Source organism: Protomyctophum bolini (genome assembly GCF_963924005.1).
Source record: "Protomyctophum bolini genome assembly, chromosome: 13".
NCBI classification, from domain to species: domain Eukaryota; kingdom Metazoa; phylum Chordata; class Actinopteri; order Myctophiformes; family Myctophidae; genus Protomyctophum; species Protomyctophum bolini.
Window position 1 is genome coordinate 38,641,230 of NC_137874.1, and position 22,775 is coordinate 38,664,004.

Here is a 22,775-nt window from a genome sequence, read left to right on the forward strand (position 1 = left end):
CAAAATATTGTTGGGACTAGTTCCACAGATTTTTAACTTGAGGACTTGTTTTAGATAGGCATATAACGTCACAGCTGAGAAGAACTACTCACTGAGGTTTTTACACATGAATGGACATTAAAAGTGAAATAAAATGTGTGTTCCGAGCAAACCACGCCTACTATATTTGTAGCTTTGTCTACCATTTCGCCTCTAGTGGCTCCAATGAAGTTCGCTCATCTTCATAAATAGACCATCTTTGGCAACTGCGACATAATCAAAGCAGGGACCTCCTCATACTAGTCTACTAGCCAGCCCATAAAGCCCCATTGTGAAAGTGGACATGTTGAGTACAACAAGGTTTTATGTTAGAAATATTTAGTAGGCTAATGGGTCCCCAGCATTTAGAAACTGCCGGCCAGTGCCGGGTGCTAATTAACTTGCATATGTTGAGCAATTTTCATAATTGGCATAATATGTGAACATACCAACCTAGAGGGCATAAACTAAAATCAAAATTTCACTATGCTTGTGTGTGTGTGTGTGTGTGTGTGTGTGTGTGTGTGTGTGTGAGAGACTGTGTGTGTGTGTGCGCAATCTCTAAGTTAAGTCTAGTTGTGTTGTGTTGTGTGCTGGGGTACAACCTTGAGTTTGAGAGTTCCTGACTCTTCAAAGTAATGTCTAAATGGTTTCTATAAACTCATAAACCCAATAAAATGTTTTAAGATGTACCCTGTTTCAGAGAGGCAGTCATTGTGGATTTGCCCGGTATGGCTACCAGAAGTATAATTCAGCATTGTCTTTTGTTATATTATGATGTTGGTCATGTCCATCCATGGTACAAACATCAGACATGTGCATAAAAGTGAATAATTTTGGAGTTTAGAGATAACTAAATGAATTATACATAACTGAATTATGTGGTTTTGCATGATCACAGTATAGCAATAAAATGGTATTCAGCTACCCTTCTGAAAAGTCTGCTATAACACATTTTCTCACTCCTGGATGTCAGACGAATAAAATGTCTTGTCCCTTTTAGTGGTACTGCACTGGCACTGGGCCACTCGCTTTTCTGAGAGGGGGCGGGGACTGCGGCGCTCTATACTTGTGGGGACAAAATCAAGTCCTATCCTAAGGTCCTATCCTAGTACGACATTACATTGGTAGTAGTGGTACATTGTACCCGACACCAACAGTAGGGGGCAGCAATACACCAACTGGCGTCGACTACACAAACTGGTCATGAGAAGAACACAGTCAGTTACCCACAATGCAGTTGTGAAAACAACATGGCGGTGTTATGACTGAATATTGTTGACGCAATAATAAAAGGTTTACATATCAAAGTAATAGGAAACTAAAACGTGTCGTTTCAAAACAGTGTCGTGTCGTCGTTAAGCAGCGTTTGTTGCTCAGCTCAATCACTGAAACACAGCAGGTAAGATGAACTGATTCACGTTGTGTTTCATCCGTTTGTCTTTATTGACTCATCTTTTAAGATGGAAATAGACAATTTTTGTTTGTTTGTTTTGTTGTTTCTAGCTTGTTATAAATGTGAGCATAAACAACCAAATATACTAGCAGCAGCAGTACCTAGTCTGAAAGGAAAGGACCTTGTTGAACTTTGCTATCGTTTGTTACTGGTCAGTGTACAGCATTTCAGAAGCATCTTTCCATATTAGCATTGATGTACAAATCTGTCTATTAAAGCAGTAGGATTTGTCCCCTGTCCACACTACTCTATAGCTGTAAACGTAATTCATGTTGGTGTTTATATAAAGGTATTATCATATTAATTTAATTTATAATTGTTAAGATCACTCTGTAGGCCTATGGGCATAATAGCATGATGATGCCATTACAAAACATGGGCTACATGGAAGAAATGTGTTTTAATAAAACTAAATGTTAGAAGGTCCTAAATTAACTTAATTAAGCAGTCTTCGACTCTTCGCTGTCTCATGTTCTTTCTTGATTTTACAGAGTAGGCTATTGAGATCGACTACTATACAATCAAATAAATCTGTATACAAGATAGTTTCAGATTTCAGAGAGGGATGGAAATACTAAATGAACTGTTAACTACATTAACACATTTCGCGGCGGCGAGTTGGTGAAGGGGCGAGTCGTTTTGGTATTCGCAAATTTAGCCCCAAACCCACTTCAAGGTTCTCTCCTAGCCCCTCTCGGGACCCTCGGTTAAGCTTCTCTGATGTTCTGATGGTGAGATGTTTCAAAGATGCATAAAGCGACTATAGGAGACAATGGGAACGTGGCAGATGCCGTTAAGTATTTTTAATCTTTTTATTTTTATTTTTCAGTTTTGGCTGCTCTGAAATTCTCCCTTCCTCCCTTCCTTGTCTTCCTTATTGACTTCCCATTGTACCGCCTCCCGCAACGAGACTAGCTAGCTGCGACAGAGCAGATCAGAGGCAGGAACGTAGGGACGCGCAGCTAGCCGGTCTCGGTGCGGGAGGCGGTACAATGGGAAGTCAATAAGGAAGTCGAGGAAGAGAGAATTTCAGAGCAGCAAAAACTGGAAAAAAAAGATTAAAAATACTTAACGGCATCTGCCACGTTCCCGTTGTCTCCTATAGCCGCTTTATGCATCTTTGAAACATCTCTAGTCTCCACCACTTAAGCGGTGCACAGCACGGCCTGAACGGAGGGTATGTACAGCTGTCTACCATAGAGAGTGGAAGAAATGCAAAGGGACCCTACGTGTTAAGCGACGTACAAACATCAGAAAAGCTTAACCGAGGGTTCCGAGAGGGGCTAGGTTCTCTCCTTACTTTTCAAATTGTATTGTGTGTACAAGTCACTTCAAGTTCATTGTCTCATCACAAGTTTACAGCAGATATAAAAGATTAGGTGAAATTGTGTTGTGCAACATCAACGTGTGTGTGTGTGTGTGTGTGTGTGAGAGACACACCGTCTATATCCTCTCTTTTTTGGCTGCTTCAAAGGGCGGCTCTCTTTCCTTCATCTTGGCTAGATCTGAACATCTCTCGTCTCACTGAACTTTTAGGGAGCCAATAGAGGGTGTTTATAACAAAACACAAGAAAAAAAAAAGAGCATTATTGTTAAATAGAATTCCTAAAAATATATACTTAAAAACAAATGTTGGAATCCTGAATTCTTAATGAATTGCAGTCCTACAGTATTATTTATTTAATTTAAGTTGAGCATGATTTCATCCCTAATACATAAAGCTCATAATCTCAAGATTCACATGTTGGATAGTTGGGCTAACACCACTAGGTCTCCAGTTATTAAAGTCCTTCCTTATTCACTTGATTTCAGGCCAGTGTGTGGAGTCCAGACTGCAGGTGAAGATGAACTCTCCAGACTCAGCCAGGGAAGTATCTATTAAACAGGAACCTGAAGACATTCCTATTAAACAGGGACCTGAAGACATTCCTATTAAACAGGAACCTGAAGACATTCCTATTAAACAGGAACCTGAAGACATTCCTATTAAACAGGGACCTGAAGACATTCCTATTAAACAGGAACCTGAAGACATTCCTATTAAACAGGGACCTGAAGACATTCCTATTAAACAGGAACCTGAAGACATTCCTATTAAACAGGGACCTGAAGACATTCCTATTAAACAGGGACCTGAAGACATTCCTATTAAACAGGAACCTGAAGACATTCCTATTAAACAGGGACCTGAAGACATTCCTATTAAACAGGGACCTGAAGACATTCCTATTAAACAGGGACCTGAAGACCACCCACTCCTCGGTAAGTTTCATGTACTCGCTCTTTCGTGAATGTTTTAGCCATTTGTTTCTGTTCTGTTGCTGCCACAATATCTACTTTTACTAAGTGATAATCATGACAATATATATCATGACAATGATATATATGGCCGTGTTCTTGGGGTTCTGGATGTTCCGGGGGCCCCACGCAGTAACTCTGTAATTTCTCGAACGTTTCGGACACGGGAAGGATCGGCCCCCTGGGCGAGTTCCCTGGGATCTGGATGTTCCGGGGACCCCCACACGGTCGGTAACGCTGTCATTTTTGAAAGATACAACAGAGCACAGTACAGTAACCATAACATTAAATGTATAGTTGCACCGCTCAGTTCACACAGGTGTGATTTTGTTTATTGTGTAGCCTAGTATAGATTTGTAAAAAAGATTAGACAGTATTAGTTTTATTGTTGAGAACCTGTGAAGTTGAGCACGAGTGTGAGAGGAGGAGAGGAGAGCAGCAGGTCGACGAACTGCCAAAAAGTACACCGGATGCCGGTCTGAGTGAAAACAACACTGCAGCCAGATCGCACAGCTGCAGAGAGAGGCAGCTAATTTATCCGCTCTGCAGAGCTCACCTCCCGGCCACAAGCATTTGGAAGTCGGCTTGTATCTACTCTCTTCCAAATGACCAGTGTTTCCTTGGCTTCACGACCGACAAATTTAACTCGAAGCTGGGCTGTATTAATGAGGAAATGTTGCTATTGTGCCGAAATGGTTTCGGCTCCTCAGAAGTTTTCAGTGGCGACAAAGTGTGACTTTAGGACGGTTTCCGCCCCCATAACCCTAACCCTCGAACGTCACATTGTAGTCTCGAACCGACCTATATTTGGCTGTAAAATTGGAGTATGAATCGGCCCTAACTCCCCCCCCTCTCTCCCTTGCGTGCCTGGGCTGCTGCTGCAGTCAGAGTCACGGGGCGTAAGATAAACACGTTTATCTTGCCGGTTTACTGAAAGTAAACCCTCATCAGGGCTTTCTTCCATGCGTTACCATGCGTTGTGTGAGCTTTGAGATCCATTGTCAGGTTTGGGTAAAGTGATAATATAATGACACATGCAAGTAACTGACAATATACAAATTCAGAATACCAACTTTGATGAGGAAGTACTGCTTTGTATTAGATAATTTCTTTCTTTCTTGATTTTCAAAAAAAAGAACATTTATTTCGTTTTTCTTTTTTTTTTTCATTTCCTGAAAAAATTACATTTTTGACCTGGATGGTTTCTTCCCGACATCAGAGATACTGTATCCTATTATAGTATTTTCAGATTTCAGTGCATGCATGAGTCTGCAATTTAATAATCTGTACAAAATACATACATTTGCTTGAATCACACAGGTGCCCCATTTGGTTCAAAAACGGCGAAAAGCTACACTTTTGCATGATATCTAGACAAAAAACATTTCACATAGTCCTACTGTATTTTTTAAACTACCACCACGTCATATGCTATGATTCACTTACTTTGGAGGTGAAGTACATACGTATAATGTTACTGGTGTATGCAGACAAATACTCTATAGCTCAAATATGAATTGATTGATTGAAAAGCACTTAAAAGTGCTTTAAATCACACAGAGGTAAAGTGAGCCATTTAGTCAAAATGGATAACACAAAAAAACTTGTTTTAATGATTCAAAAATAAACATTTGTTCTATTACTAAAATACTATCAATTAAGGTTACTTTTTGAAATGTGTATTTTTCTAGAATCATGCTAAAACTGAATCCTTGTTTTAAGTTTTCAGAACCACCTGTGATAACCTGTACTTACTGGTATTTAACTGTTTTGTCAGTCTTAGTAGGTAAAAGCTCCGTACATTGAACATGGAAGATAGAAAAATAGGTTTCATTTTTTGGAATCCAGCGTTGACTAACATCTTATTTTTCTGCTCCTAGCCGGTGAATTTGATGAAGACATCTCTTCACACTGCCCTGAACTTGAGGTTGAACTTGAATCTGACACTGAAGTCACTGAAGACAGTGATGATGGTGGTGAGACCACTGAAGACAGTGATGATGGTGGGGAGACCACTGAAGACAGTGATGATAGTGGGGAGACCACTGAAGACAGTGATGATTGGGGGGGGACAAGTAGAGGTGTCCACACTGGAGAAAAACCTTTCCAGTGTAAACATTGCTACATGAGGTTCAGTTACTTGGTTAACCTAACGAAACACATGCGTATACACACTGGAGAGAAACCTTTCAAGTGTGAACTGTGTAACAAGAGTTTCATCAGTCCATATCGTTTGAAGCAACACCGGATGATCCACACTGGAGAAAAACCTTTCCAGTGTAAACATTGCGACATGTGGTTCAGTTACTTGGGTAACCTAACGAGACACCTGCGTATACACACTGGAGAAAAACCTTTCCAGTGTGAACTGTGTAACGTGACTTTCAGCAGTACATATAGTCTCAAGATTCACCAGCGTGTCCACACTGGAGAAAAACCTTTCCAGTGTAAACATTGTGACATGAGGTTCAGTGACTCGGCTAACCTAACGAGACACCTGCGTATACACACTGGAGAAAAACCTTTCCAGTGTGAACTGTGTAACGTGACTTTCAGCAGTACATATAGTCTCAAGATTCACCAGCGTGTCCACACTGGAGAAAAACCTTTCCAGTGTAAACATTGTGACATGAGGTTCAGTGTGCCTGGTGACCTGATAACACACCAGCATGTCCACACTGGAGGAAGCCCTTTCCACTGTAAACATTGTGACAAGAGTTTTATTATGTTGGGTGACCTGAAGAGACATCAGCGTATCCACACCCAGGGCTTGACGCTTGGCATTTTTCCAAGTAGCACGTGTGCTCCTAAGTTTAAAAATCTAGTAGCACAAAAATAATGTTGTGAAAAGTTATCAAATAATGAGTTTTTCTTTAAAGTGATGTGATAGGTCAATGAGGAGGCATTTCAAAGTCACTGGCCCCACCATTATAACCACTGGCCAAGGACATTCATCAGGTAGCCTAATTGATCGCCATAATAAAGAAAATGAACAAATTTGGTATAAAATCTTTCCGTAAAATAAAAAAGCCTACCTTTGTGATCTACTGGTAGATCAGAATCTACCTTTTGGGCAACTACAGTGTCATGCAAAATTATCTTTGAATATAAAATAATGATTAAAAGTGTTTAAATGGGTTAAACATTACCCTCTATACTATAATCTATCATTACATCATGGATTCATATATAATCATTTCTACCAAGCTGGGACGTCATGCCGGGTAGATGACTGACATCATAGACAATAATTTGTCTATGATGACAAATATAATTAGTTTGGGACAACTGAGCTGTTGGAAAAGGTCCCCATTTGATAGGCTAAGCCGTTTTAAAGTGTATTTCATACAATGTCAATGTCTAATTTAATTTGTAGTTGGGTAAAATGGTTTAATTTATTGTAGCTATTTATTTTATTGTCACCTTTTGTTAGTTTGTGAGAGACTCAAAAACCACAATGGAAACAAGTAAATAATGTCCCCTACCAGTGAAGTACTCCCAACTTTGGGACAGGACAGTGATTGGTTGGCGTGTGTACTTTTAATATGGGGGGAACTTTAGAAGCATTTTCGTATGGGACAATAAGAACAGATTATTTTACTTGCTCTGCTTGGAATATTGTATGCAATATATACCCCCAAATTCAATACATATTATGATATTACACAAGATATGTCTTGCCCCAGGCTGTGACCCCCTGACTCCATGTTCTCCATACATCAAGAGTCACGTGTGTTGTGACTTGTGAGAAACACACATGCATTTTGTTCCTTCATCAAGCCTTAAAGTGTGAATCACAATCTTAAACTAAAACACTGACTGAGGGTGAACCAGTGACCTTATTACCAGACAGCCATTGTTCACCTGTTGAATAAAGCTATAATATAGTCTAAACCTGAGAATGGATACAGCACTATAGGAATATTAACTAAGGATGAATAGTCATTTTTTGTTTTGTTTTTTTAATACTGTTTTTATTAGGCCTTTTTTGTATGACATCTGAATATTATCGACAATGATAATGAGTAGTTCAGTTAAATAAAATGAAGAATAGTAATTATTTACGTGTGTGTGTGTGTGTGTGTGTGTGTGTGTGTGTTTTTTAATATAATTAATTTAAGCCCATGTGATATGTGTCCTGACTCCTAACCATCAGTAGACAGTTTCAAGCAATGTGTAACTAACGATTGATGAAAGACAACTTACCACTCTCACTTATAATTACAGAAAGATCAAATACACTTTACTGTTCAAGTAAATTCAAGAAGTTTTATTTGTCACTGAATATACAAATATACAATTATGACTCATAACAATGACTTATTTACAGTATATACAGGAGCAAAATGTTGGGATTGTCCCACAGAATGTGCTACATAATGAAGAAAATAACATAATGACATAAATAAAATCACACTCGTGTGATCATACACACATCTCAGCAGAGCATATGCTCAGTGCAAATTCCATCATGTCCTCATGTGACCACTCCAAGTCAGAGATGTTGTACATGGCTGTGTCTGAGTCTGAGGCACTCGGGTACATCACATGACCCTCCATGCAGGGCAGCAGGGAGGACGAGGGGGCATGGCTGCAGTGCTGTTGTACCTGCAGCCCGCTGCTCTCCTGCACAGTGGTGGAGGTGGTGGTGGTGGTGGTTGTGGGCACCATGGACTGGTCACTGCTGCTGCTGCTGCTGCTGGTCCCTGGTAGAATGTTGACGGATGGTTTCGATTCATCCTTAGTGCTGCACAGGCTCTCGTCCTCAGCAGCTTGGAAGGTGGAGGACGTGGGGGCATGGCTGTGCTGTTGTACCTGCAGCCCGCTTCTCCCAAGCTGCACAGTGGAGGTGGTTGTGGGCACCATGGACTGGGCACTGGCGGTGGCAGTCCCTGGTAGATTAGCCGTGATGTCGTTGACAGATGGTTTCGATTCATCGTGAGTGCTGCCCAGTCTACGTGTCTTCTTGGGCTTTTGCAGTGGGACTACGGCTGCCTCCTCCTTAATCTGACCTGCCTCACGCTTCACCCCTCCTCTCCTCCTCCTGCTGTCTCCAGTGTCCGTGGGAGCATCATCATCGTGGGGTGGTGAGCCCTGTGGTGAATTGAGGCACGATTGAATCAGGGCATTGCCCGCCTCACTAGTAAACATGGGCTGGAGCTGGTCGGAGGCAAATTTGTAGACGTGTCCCGTTTCACTGGCCACCAGAAACAGAACCTGGGTTCCTGTCAGCTTCGTGAGCTCTTCAATCTTTTTTATTAGACCATTCTTACGAACGCTGAATATTTTGCGTCGCCTTAATGTGTTCTCAATGAATGCATTGTCTAACTTGACACGGCCACGTGTCTTCTTGGGTCTTTGCAGTGAGACTACGGCTGCCTCCTCCTTCTGACCTGCCTCACACTTCACCCCTCCTCTGCTGTCTCCAGTTAAAACCATGGAGTCATATTCATCTGCTGTACAGGTGGAATCATCTCCTGAGTCGCTGCATGAACTTGAAGGCTTTCTGTCTCTAAGTTTGTACGACATCATGGATATGGTGAGGTCTAGTGGCCACACAGTGAGGTTGTTGCTGTTTCTTTCTCTGTATCGCTCCCTTTGAACTGTCCTGAACAAAGACAAAGTGTGAATGAGGTGTTGAACTTAACGTTTACCTTTTTTATTTGGGGAACTGGCCAATCACAGCACAAGTTTCCTCCCATCAACAAACGTAAGCCTGGGACCGAGGCTATCAACAAACGGGGTTGCCATGGCGACGCCGAAGCGCTGTGCAGTTCCGCGACATTTTTTTAAACTAGGATGATCGTTGGGAACTCGGCATGTGATTGGCGGAGAGAGGGGTGGGACGGGTGGGGGGGTGGAGTTGCACCACTCGGTTCACACGGATGTGATTTTTATAATATCTATGCAGAACATCGTTACCCACAATGCAGTTGTGAAACAAACATGGCCGCGTGTTGACAGAATATTGTTGACGTGATAATAAAAGGCCATAAAATACAAAGATAACTAAAACGTGCCGTTTCAAAACAGTGTCGTCAAAACAGCAAAACAGCATACTGTTATTACAACAGCAGGAGGACGTTTGTTAGCAGCTCAACCACTGAAACACAGCAGGTAAGATGAACTGATTCACGTACACGTACGTGTTCTATCTATCATTTCAAGATGAACGAATCATGTCTTGTTTAATCTATTTGTCTTTAATAACTTATCATTTAAGTTGGAACATTATTACTCTTCTCTGCTAGCTTGCCTTATTATAAAGTGATCGGAATCTTAAACACAAACAATACTATAGCAGCAGCAAGCCCCGATACGTTGGTTGACATGGTTTTGTTGCATGTTGTTGTTGACGTATGTTGTTGTTGACTATATTTTGTAACCCTATAGTTAACATTAGATTAGATTAAATGTATTATCACTGCACATAGTATACAAATACTTTGACAATGAAATGAATAATGGCGTCTAGCCGGAGTGCAATACACTACCTACAGTAATGCAGTAATGAGAATAAATACACTTTGTTTTGAATGTACAGTATGTACAGCAATATAATAATAAATAGTAAATAAGCAATGAAGTTGTAAAGAACTGAGTATAAATAAGGAATATGAGAAGAACAATATCCTGTACAAGTGCAAGCAATGCATGAAGATATAAATATATGCATATACTACACACCCACCCACACATGTCATAACATGCTATAGTGTATGTAGGCCTATAGTGTGAGCATGAGAGTTCAGATGTGTAGAGGATGGGGGGGAACGGAAGGGGGTATTATTGTTCTGTGTCATTGAGGAGGGGCAGAGTTCAGCAGAGAGACAGCGCAACAGGAAAGAAGCTGTTCCTGAGCCTACTAGTGTGGGAACCGATAGTCCTGGCTTAGGGTCGACGACAGAGTACAGCATCTTGCAATGGGTCTGGTCCACAAGATTCGATACACCACTAAGATACCCATGTACCTGTCTAAATACTTCCTTAATGTAAACGAAGTCCACACCCACAACACCAGAGGGAGTGCAACAAACCATGTACAACCCAGATTCGGCACAAACAAGGGACTAAATTATTTTCGCTCCTATGCCACCAAAATGTGGAACGCCCTACCAACAGTCATTAAGACATGTGAATCCCTTGACTCCTTCAAAACCGCTCTCAAAGGGCACCTACGGATGGCTGCAATTCGAAACTGGCCTCTGTAAAATCTGATTCCTCCCCCCCCTTTTTCCCCCTCACTGTATATGTATCTTTTCCCTTTTTGCTTATATATGATGAATTCCTGTTCTGTTCTTTAACTACATAGAAGTGTCTATTTATGTCTCTATATGTTTTGATGAATTGAACAATGTGGACCCTGTTGTAAACAAGTGTAATGCTTAATTGGGTTGTCCACTCACAGTTGACAGTCTAGTCTGTATTGAGTTTGTGCTTGAAATGTACTGTAATTCTACAAACTGTTAATAAATATTTCAATCAATCAATCAATCTATAGCGCCTCCCGGATGGGAGAAGGGAAAAGAGTCAATATGGTTTGGGTGAGAAGGATCTTTCAGGATGCCTCTCGCCCTACGCAGAGTCGCAGACATCTCTGGCGCTGTAGATCCTCAGTGGACGGGAGTTGAGTGCCAATGATGTACTGGGCAGTCTTTACTAGGGCCTTCCGATCAGACACTGTTGTACAACACTGAGATGCAATTGGTTAAGATGCTCTCAATGGTGCAGCGGTAAAAGTTCACCAGAATCCGGGGAGAAAGGTGAGCCTTCCTCAGTCTCCTTAGGAAGTAGAGACGCTGCTGCGCCTTCTTGAACAGGATGGAACACTTGAGAGCCCATGAAAGGTCTCCACCAACGGCCCGTTGATGTAGAACATCAATGTCTTACTACAGCATTACAGTGGTTATTCTCTACATCAGTGATTCCCAAAGTGGGGTCCGGGGACCCCCAGGGGTCCTTGAGAGAGTTCCAGCGGGTCCCCAGCTAAATGGTGGTTCGGAACCAAATGGGCCCAATATGAGTCTTGGTCCCACTCCCAGAGGTCCCAGAGACCCCCAATTTAAATGCCATCAAATGGGGGTCCATGGACAAATGCATGTCACACTGGCCGTCCTTGAAAACGGGTTGAGAATCTAATCATTGCTAGAGCTGTAAAAAACTTCTCTTTTGGGGGTCCCTGGCACATCTCTTCAAATGGGGGTCCGTGGGCTAATTAGTGTCAATTTGGGGGTCCTTGACATTAAAAGGTTTTGGAACCACTGCTCTACATAACTTTAGCAACGAGGTGCAATGATCTTGTTCTTTTAAACCAGTAGGATATGTACTCACTGTAATGTTTAAGTGAAGTTCGAGCTCCATGTCTTTATGCACCAGACATTGTATCCTTATTCCTTACCATGTAAACATTTGTCTAGCTCCGTTTGGAACCTCACTTCAGTATTCTATACGCTTTAGCTCTGAGATGAGGTCCCGTATCGGGATATCCCAGCACCGGTAAAACGGGGGTTAACTTGAGCCGTCCAAAAACGGTAGCGAAAACCCCTTTTAGTTTCCAAAAAGTAAAGGTATCGGAACCGAGCTACAGATATTTTAAGATAGGGGTGAAACAACAACTTACAAAGCGCTTATTTGTCAGCCATTACCATGTTTTCCCAATGCATTCTTACGGAAGCTGTACTGCTCAAAGTTTTATTTAAGCCTGACTTAAGCAGTTGTTTCACCCTTATCTTAAGATTTTACGTGCCTTGCTATCCTAAATTTATCATTTATAGCTGATACCTTTTACTTTTTGGAAATGATACTGCGAAAAAAAACTGTTTTACCCGATGCAGGGACATCCTGATATGTAACCTCTTCTCTGAGCTCAAAAAAGGTAACGTATGTCATTGAAAATAGTTTCCCTGTCTTGTTCACAGGCTGCAAATGGTCACTTAAGCTCCAACTGACCTTTCTGCTGTTATTATAATTGACAAAGGTTTTCTCCTTATTTTTTAAAATGATATAGTGTGTATACTTCATCTTCATTGACATTGGGAGAGAGGCAGGGAGAGAGATAGGACATATAAGTCTTATTAGAAAGGGATCCTTTTAAAGTCTTAATTTCATTCCTTCATTTCAGACCAGTGTGTGGAGTCCAGAGACTGCAGGTGAAGATGGACTCTCCAGACTCAGCCAGGGACGTTTCTATTAAACAGGAGGAACCTGAAGACGTTTCTATTAAACAGGAGGAAACTGAAGACCACCCACACCTCGGTACGTTTCATGTGCTCTCACTTTATTTCATATTAGTGTTGTTACAGTTGTAGAGCTGTTAAAATGATAACACAGGTTGGTAGATGGACGTTTCCCTCAGGGTTTGAGGTTTAACCACATGAACCCTAGCATCCCTATTCTGGGGGGAACATTTGCTGAAATTCACTGATCCACAAGATCTCTATATATCTTATATATATATATATATATATATATATATATATATATATATATATATATATATATATATATTCTAGCAGTGACTGACTGAGACATCGAGCGTAACTGGTTGTGGCCCCCATCAAGTGACCTTTTGACCAATGCGGCCCTCGCCCCAAATTTAGTTCGACACCTCTGGTATAGATGGTTAGTGTACTATACTTAGAGGGTTTAAGACAGCCCTCCCCCTCACTGCTAAAATCTAAAATATCTAAAACTACATATTACACACACAAAGACACAAAAGTGTTCTAAATCTTCTAAACGTCAATATTAACATATATTTTGTCGTAAAGTGTCCCTTTAAGGCATTCCTACAATCATATCTCAAACTATTTTCAGATTGTAGTGCACAGCATTTGACAGATTACAGTCTGCATTTTTTTAATTCATATTTTGTGCTCAAAATATGAATTTTGAGCACCAAAACCAATAACTCAAAAACAAACCAAGAACTACCACATCAAATACACAATAAATAATAATAATAATATCTCAAACTTATATAGCGCTTTTCTGAGTACCCAAAGACGCTTTACATGGGGGGGCTTTACAGAGGTAACAACAAATTAAAAACAACTTTAATAGAAAAAGGAAAAATAACACTAAAAGCTAAAGAACATTAAAAGACAGTGAAAAGGGTTAGCTAGGGAAGGCAATTTTGAAGAGGTGGGTTTTGAGGGTGGATTTGAAGGTTTGAAGGTTGGGGGCATCTCTGAGTGCCTTAGGGAGGGCATTCAACAGGGTTGGGGAATGTATTATGGGTTAGTGTGGTTCAGGCATGTAGCCTATTCTCCATAATGATCTAACATAAGAACAGGGTCCATCGTTCTCTCCGCTGTCACATTCTGAGCGGGTTGAAAAATCCAATTCATCCAATTGTCGATACTGAAACCGCCTGGCTTGCGTTTCTTTCCAGTTCATAATAATGATACGCTTATACGCTGATAAGAATCCCAGTGTAATGATGTGTTGTTTAACCCATTCTGACCTGAGATCAGATTCATACGAGGTTTCCACTAGACACACAACTGGTCTGATGAACCCATTCTGACCTGAGATCAGATTCTAAAAATGTCAGTCGCTCTTCGATTTTTCAAAAATAGCAGACCTACAAGCTCGTAGCGCGCCACTCGGTGGCGCGCTATGAGCTTGTTTTTCAATAGATAAAGCATAACATGATGCCAACACCAAAACGGGTTCCCGTTCAGAATGGGTTAAGTGATGACTGTATAGGTTCTACCATTGGTGCATACAAGACAGACTATAGTGGACATTGGGGTATTTCCTCGTCGAAAATAGCAGACAATGTAGCAATGACCGCATTTTAAAAACCTTTTACTAGGGTGAGTGTAGTGTCCCTATTTCTCCACAGCCATAAGTGTGAGAGAGAATTATCAATTTTCTTTATTGTGTATGGTGTAATACACGTACTGTGCGTAATTTATGCACAGTACATGTCTATGACAGATAGATAGATGTTACATAGAAAGTGTCTATTTCAAACACAGTGTTTTATGTTTTTTTTACCCAGTAGTCATTCTTTTTACGACAGCAACTAATTTCTAATAAAAAGATATGCCAGGGACCCCCATAAGAGAAACATTTTGACGGCTCTAGCAGTGATTCTCAACCCGTTTAATTATATCTCTGGGACCCACGATTTATATTGTAAAATAAATATTAATGTAACTCTGAGAGTGTACGAATGGAACCAAATGGACCATTAGGGTTTACAGACCCAAAAGGGTCCATTTGGTTCCAAACTATCATTTAGCTGGGGACCCCCTGGAACTCCATCAAGGACCCCTGGGGGTCCCCGGACCCCACTTTGAGAACCACTGCTCTAGTGCACCTCTATTTAGATGTTGATATTGATTTTGTATTCATCTCTAGGGCCCCAAATCACACCTTAGAAAGCATGAGTGTCTATTTCAAACGCCAAGTGTTTTTTACCTTGAAGTCAATTTTTGTCATTAATTATTATGTAATGTTTCTGCTCCTAGACATCCTGCACATGGTTGTGTGTAAAGAGATGAGCCCTAGTCTGCTCCAGGGGGAACCAGAGCCTCCACACATTAAAGAGGTACAAGAGATACTTCTTCAAAAACCAGAGCAGCCTGATGGGTCAATATTGACATTATTAGCAGTGAAAAATGAAGAAGAAAATGATGATGATGATGATGAAGAAGAAGACATCTGTTCCCACTGCTCTGAAGTTGAAGTTGTACTTGAATCTGATACTGAAGTCACTGAAGACAGTGATGATTGGGAGGTGACCAGTGAAGACGGTGATGACGAACAGCGTGACGAGAGTTTCAGTGAGTCAGGTTCCTTGAGGCCACGCCAGGGTATCAACACTAAAGATAAACCTTTCCACTGTAAACATTGTAAGAAGAGTTTCACTAGGTCAACTGCTCTGAAAAGACACAAGTGTGTTGACTGTGTTCACACTGGAGAAAAGCCTTTCCTCTGTACATTCTGTGGCAAGAGTTTTAGTAATTCATCCAAACTGAAGGGACACCAGCTTATCCATACTGGAGAAAAACCTTTCCAATGTAACCTTTGTTACAAGAGTTTCAATGCCTTAGGTAATCTGAAGGCACACCAGCGTGTCCACACTGGAGAAAAACCTTTCAACTGTAAACATTGTGACAAGAGTTTCAGTCAATCAGGTCAACTGAGCAGACACCAGCGTATCCACACTGGAGAAAAACCTTTCCACTGTAACCATTGTAAAAAGAGTTTCAGTAGGTCAACTTCTCTGAAAATACACCAGAGTGTTCACACTGGAGAAAAACCCTTTCTCTGTACATTTTGTGGCAAGAGTTGTATTACGTCATCCGACCTTAAGAGTCACCAACTTATCCACACTGGAGAAAAACCTTTCCAATGTAACCTTTGTGACAAGAGTTTCAGGGTCTCGTGTAATCTGAAGACACACCAGCGTGTCCACACTGGAGAAAAACCTTTCCAGTGTAAACATTGTAACAAGAGTTACAAGGAATCAGGCAATCTGAAGAAACACCAACGTGTCCATACTGGAGAAAAACCCTACCACTGTAAATATTGTGACAAAAGTTTCAGTGTGTCATCTGCTCTGAGAAGACACCGGTATAATCACACTGGAGAAAAACCTTTCCAGTGTAAACATTGTGACATGAGGTTCAGTGTCTCGGCTAACCTAACGAGACACCTGCGTATACACACTGGAGAAAAACCTTTCCAGTGTGAACTGTGTAACGTGACTTTCAGCAGTACATATAGTCTCAAGATTCACCAGCGTGTCCACACTGGAGAAAAACCTTTCCAGTGTAAACATTGTGACATGAGGTTCAGTGTGCCTGGTGACCTGATAACACACCAGCATGTCCACACTGGAGGAAGCCCTTTCCACTGTAAACATTGTGACAAGAGTTTTATTATGTTGGGTGACCTGAAGAGACATCAGCGTATCCACACCCAGGGCTTGACGCTTGGCATTTTTCCAAGTAGCACGTGTGCTCCTAAGTTGAAAAATCTAGTAGCACAGAAATAATGTTGTGAAAAGTTATCAAATAATGTGTTTTTATTTAAAGTGATATGAGGTCAATGAGGAGGCATTTCAAAGTCACTGGCCCCACCATTATAACCACTGGCCAAGGACATTCATCAGGTAGCCTAATTGATCGCCATAATAAAGAAAATGAACAAATTTGGTATAAAATCTTTCCGTAAAATAAAAAAAGCCTACCTTTGTGATCTACTGGTAGATCAGAATCTACCTTTTGGGCAACTACAGTGTCATGCAAAATTATCTTTGAATATAAAATAATGATTAAAAGTGTTTAAATGGGTTAAACATTACCCTCTATACTATAATCTATCATTACATCATGGATTCATATATAATCATTTCTACCAAGCTGGGACGTCATGCCGGGTAGATGACTGACATCATAGACAATAATTTGTCTATGATGACAAATATAATTAGTTTGGGACAACTGAGCTGTTGGAAAAAGTCCCCATTTGATAGGCTAAGCCGTTTTAAAATGTATTTCATACAATGTCAATGTCTAATTTAATTTGTAGTTGGGTAAAATGGTTTAATTTGTTGTAGCTATTTATTTTATTGTCACCTTTTGTTAGTTTGTGAGAGACTCAAAAACCACAATGGAAACAAGTAAATAATGTCCCCTACCAGTGAAGTACTCCCAACTTTGGGACAGGACAGTGATTGGTTGGCGTGTGTACTTTTAATATGGGGGGAACTTTAGAAGCATTTTACAATTTACAATTTACAATTTACAATTTAGGCATTTAGCAGACGCTCTTAATCCAGAGCGACTTACATTAAGCAAGAACAAAAGCATGGGAATACATCACATAAAGACATTTATCATGAAACATGCGTAGCTAAGAAAGTAACAGTGGAATATCTATAATGAAACTATACATATAAGCTATACATCTATACTACTATGCTACACATATGTACTATGACGTGCTATGACTACTAGAATTGCTATCTAAGGGGGTGGGGTAAGTGCTATGGGCCATGATGGAGTCTGAAAAGGTGGGTTTTCAGACTGCGGCGGAAGATTGGGAGTGATGCTGCAGTTCTGACTGCAATGGGAAGTGCATTCCACAGTTTTGGAGCCAGAAGGGAGAAGAGTTTGGGACGTGTGGAGCGTTGTCCCGGCGTTTTTAGTGAGGGTACTTCCAGCTTCCCTGCGTTGGCTGATCTGAGTGAGCGGGAGGGTTTGTAGGGTTCGATCATACTTGCAAGATATGGGGGAGCCATACCTTTGGTTGCTTTGAATGCCAGCATCAGGGTTTTGTATTCTGTGCGGGCAGCGACCGGGAGCCAGTGGAGGGAGCGGAGCAGGGGGGAGACATGTGAGAATTTTGGCTGGTTGAAGACCAAGCGAGCTGCAGCATTTTGGATCAGCTGGAGAGGCTTAAGTGCACATGCTGGTAGGCCAGTAAGGAGGGAGTTACAATAGTCAAGTTTTGACAAGACTGTTGTCTGGATTAGGAGCTGGGCTGATTCCTGGGTGAGGAACGGTCTAATTCGTCGTATGTTATAGAGTGTGAACCTACAGGATCGAGTGACAGCTGTGATGTGAGTTTTGAACGAGAGCTGACTGTCCAGGACAACACCAAGATTCCTGGCTGTTGGGACAGACGTTACCAGGGCGTTGTCTATGGAGATAGTTAGCTCCCGCATAGGGCAGGACTTAGCTGGGAAGAAGAGAAGCTCAGTCCCTGTATGGGACAATAAGAACAGATTATTTTACTTGCTCTGCTTGGAATATTGTATGCAATATATACCCCCAAATTCAATACATATTACACAAGATATGTCTTGCCCCAGGCTGTGACCCCCTGACTCCATGTTCTCCATACATCAAGAGTCACGTGTGTTGTGACTTGTGAGAAACACACATGCATTTTGTTCCTTCATCAAGCCTTAAAGTGTGAATCACAATCTTAAACTAAAACACTGACTGAGGGTGAACCAGTGACCTTATTACCAGACAGCCATTGTTCACCTGTTGAATAAAGCTATAATATAGTCCAAACCTGAGAATGGATACAGCACTATAGGAATATTAACTAAGGATGAATAGTCATTTTTTGTTTTGTTTTTTTAATACTGTTTTTATTAGGCCTTTTTTGTATGACATCTGAATATTATCGACAATGATGAGTAGTTCAGTTAAATAAAATGAAGAATAGTCATTATTTACGTGTGTGTGTGTGTGTGTTTTAAATTAATATAATTAATTTAAGCCCATGTGATATGTGTCCTGACTCCTAACCATCAGTAGACAGTTTCAAGCAATGTGTAACTAACGATTGATGAAAGACAACTTACCACTCTTCACTTATAATTACAGAAAGATCAAATACACTTTACTGTTCAAGTAAATTCAAGAAGTTTTATTTGTCACTGAATATACAAATATACAATTATGACTCATCATAACGATGACTTATTTACAGTATATACAGGAGCAAAATGTTGGGATTGTCCCACAGAATGTGCTACATAATGAAGAAAATAACATAATGACATAAATAAAATCACACTCGTGTGATCATACACACATCTCAGCAGAGCATATGCTCATTGCAAATTCCATCATGTCCTCATGTGACCACTCCAAGTCAGAGATGTTGTACATGGCTGTGTCTGAGTCTGAGGCACTCGGGTACATCACATGACCCTCCATGCAGGGCAGCAGGGAGGACAAGGGGGCATGGCTGTGCTGTTGTACCTGCAGCCCGCTGCTCTCCTGCACAGTGGTGGAGGTGGTGGTGGTTGTGGTTGTGGGCACCATGGACTGGTCACTGCTGCTGCTGCTGGTGGTCCCTGGTAGAATGTTGACGGATGGTTTCGATTCATCCTTAGTGCTGCACAGGCTCTCGTCCTCAGCAGCTTGGAAGGTGGAGGACGTGGGGGCATGGCTGTGCTGTTGTACCTGCAGCCCGCTTCTCCCAAGCTGCACAGTGGAGGTGGTTGTGGGCACCATGTTGGACTGGACACTGGCGGTGGCAGTCCCTGGTAGATTAGCCGTGATGTCGTTGACAGATGGTTTCGATTCACCGTGAGTGCTGCCCAGTCTACGTGTCTTCTTGGGCTTTTGCAGTGGGACTACGGCTGCCTCCTCCTTAATCTGACCTGCCTCACGCTTCACCCCTCCTCTCCTCCTCATGCTGTCTCCAGTGTCCGTGGGACTGAGAGCATCATCATCGTTGGGTGGTGAGCCCTGTGGTGAATTGAGGCACGATTGAATCAGGGCATTGCCCGCCTCACTAGTAAACATGGGCTGGAGCTGGTCGGAGGCAAATTTGTAGAGGTGTCCCGTTTCACTGGCCACCAGAAACAGAACCTGGGTTCCTGTCAGCTTCGTGAGCTCTTCAATCTTTTTTAATAGACCATTCTTACGAACGCTGAAGATTTTGCGTCGCCTTAATGTGTTCTCAATTAATGCATTGTCTAACTTGACACGGCCACGTGTCTTCTTGGGTCTTTGCAGTGAGACTACGGCTGCCTCCTCCTTCTGACCTGCCTCACACTTCACCCCTCCTCTCATCCTCCTCTTTCTGCTGTCTCCAGTTGAAACCATGGAGTCATATTCATCTGCTGTACAGGTGGAATCATCTCCTGAGTCGCTGCATGAAGGCTTTCTGTCTCTAAGTTTGTACGACATCGTGGATATGGTGAGGTCTAGTGGCCACACAGTGAGGTTGTTGCTGTTTCTTTCTCTGTATCGCTCCCTTTGAACTGTCCTGAACAAAGACAAAGTGTGAATGAGGTGTTGAACTTAACGTTTACCTTTTTTATTTGGGGAACTGGCCAATCACAGCACAAGTTTCCTCCCACCAACAAACGTAAGCCTGCGACCGAGGCTATCAACAAACAGGGTTGCCCATGGCGACGCCGAAGCGCTGTGCAGTTCCGCGACATTTTTTTAAACTAGGATGACCGTTGGGAACTCGGCATGTGATTGGCGGAGAGAGAGGGGGGGGGTGGGGGGGTGGAGTTGCACCACTCGGTTCGGTGATTTTTATAATATCTATGCTCAGAAGAACATCGTTACCCACAATGCAGTTGTGAAACAAACATGGCCGCGTGTTGACTGAATATTGTTGACGCGATAATAAAAGGCCATAAAATACTAACTAAAACGTGCCGTTTCAAAACAGTGTCGTCAAAACAGCAGGAGGACGTTTGTTAGCAGCTCAACCACTGAAACACAGCAGGTAAGATGAACTGATTCACGTACACGTAGGCTACGTGTCGTGTTCTATCTATCATTTCAAGATGAACGAATCATGTCTTGTTTAATCTATTTGTCTTTAATAACTTATCATTTAAGTTGGAACATTATTACTCTTCTCTGCTAGCTTGCCTTATTATAAAGTGATCGGAATCTTAAACACAAACAATAGCAGCAGCAAGCCCCGATACGTTGGTGGACATGGTTTTGTTGCATGTTGTTTTTGACGTATGTTTGTTGTTTACTATATTTTGTAACCCTATAGTTAACATTAGATTAGATTAAATGTATTATCACTGCACATAGTATACAAATACTTTGACAATGAAATGAATAATGGCGTCTAGCCGGAGTGCAATACACTACAGTAATGAGAATAAATACACTTTGTTTTGAATGTACAGCAATATAAAAATAAATAGTAAATAAGCAATGAAGTTGTAAAGAACTGAGTATAAATAAGGAATATGAGAAGAACAATATCCTGTACAAGTGCAAGCAATGCATGAAGATATAAATATATGCATATACTACACACCCACAAACACATGTCATAACATGCTATATCTATAGTGTATGTATAGTGTGAGCATGAGAGTTCAGATGTGTAGAGGATGGGGGGACGGAAGGGGGTATTATTGTTCTGTGTCATTGAGGAGGGGCAGAGTTCAGCAGGGAGACGGCAACAGGAAAGAAGCTGTTCCTGAGCCTACTAGTGTGGGAACCGATAGTCCTATAGCGCCTCCCGGATGGGAGAAGGGAAAAGAGTCTATATGGTTTGGGTGAGAAGGATCTTTCAGGATGCCTCTCGCCCTACGCAGACATCTCTGCCTGGGGCTGTAGATCCTCAGTGGACGGGAGCTGAGTGCCACTGCCAATGATGTACTGGGCAGTCTTTACTACCCGTTGCAGGGCCTTCCGATCAGACACTGTTGTACAACACTGAGATGCAATTTGTTAAGATGCTCTCAATGGTCCAGCGGTAAAAGTTCACCAGAATCCGGGGAGACGTATGTCATTGAAAATAGTTTCCCTGTCTTGTTCACAGGCTGCAAATGGTCACTTAAGCTCCAACTGACCTTTCTGCCGTTATTATAATTGACAAAGGTTTTCTCCTTATTTTTTAAAATGATATAGTGTGTATACTTCATCTTCATTGACACGGACATTGACATTGGGAGAGAGGCAGGGAGAGAGATAGGACATATAAGTCTTATTAGAAAGGGATCCTTTTAAAGTCTTCATTTCATTCCTTCATTTCAGACCAGTGTGTGGAGTGGAGTCCAGACTGCAGGTGAAGATGGACTCTCCAGACTCAGCCAGGGACGTTTCTATTAAACAGGAGGAACCTGAAGACGTTTCTATTAAACAGGAGGAACCTGAAGACCACCCACACCTCGGTACGTTTCATGTTCATATAAGTGTTGTTACAGTTGTAGAGCTGTTAAAATGATAACACGGGTTGGTAGATGGACGTTTCCCTCAGGGTTTGAGGTTTAACCACATGAACCCTAGCATCCCTATTCTGGGGGGAACATTTTCTGAAATTCACTGATCCACAAGATCTCTAGCTTGTAGATCAGCTATTTTAGATAAACAGATTTGTCGTAGAGGGGAAGACGGAGCGTGGACTAAGTACAGAGAATGTACTGTATAGATGGTTAGTGTACTATACTTAGAGGGTTTTATTGGTTAAAGGGAAACTTCCTGGACTACATGTTGTCTCAGTAAGACAGCCCTCCCCCTCACTGCTAAAA

At 41.6% G+C, this 22,775-nt stretch overlaps 1 protein-coding gene across 1 annotated transcript; it reads left to right on the forward strand.

Annotated features, from left to right (window-relative positions):
• Window positions 1–9,757: 9,757 nt before the first annotated feature.
• On the forward strand, window positions 9,758–19,087 carry LOC308327666 (uncharacterized protein; the record flags this gene model as incomplete). The annotated part of the gene is made up of 4 exons (XM_080781187.1): window positions 9,758–9,889; window positions 12,894–13,027; window positions 15,253–16,360; window positions 19,060–19,087. The coding sequence occupies exons 2-4, from the start codon at window positions 12,928–12,930 to the stop codon at window positions 19,085–19,087; spliced, it is 1,236 nt and encodes a 411-aa protein (XP_080637313.1). The 5' UTR covers window positions 9,758–9,889; window positions 12,894–12,927.
• Between the last annotated feature and the right edge of the window lie 3,688 nt (window positions 19,088–22,775).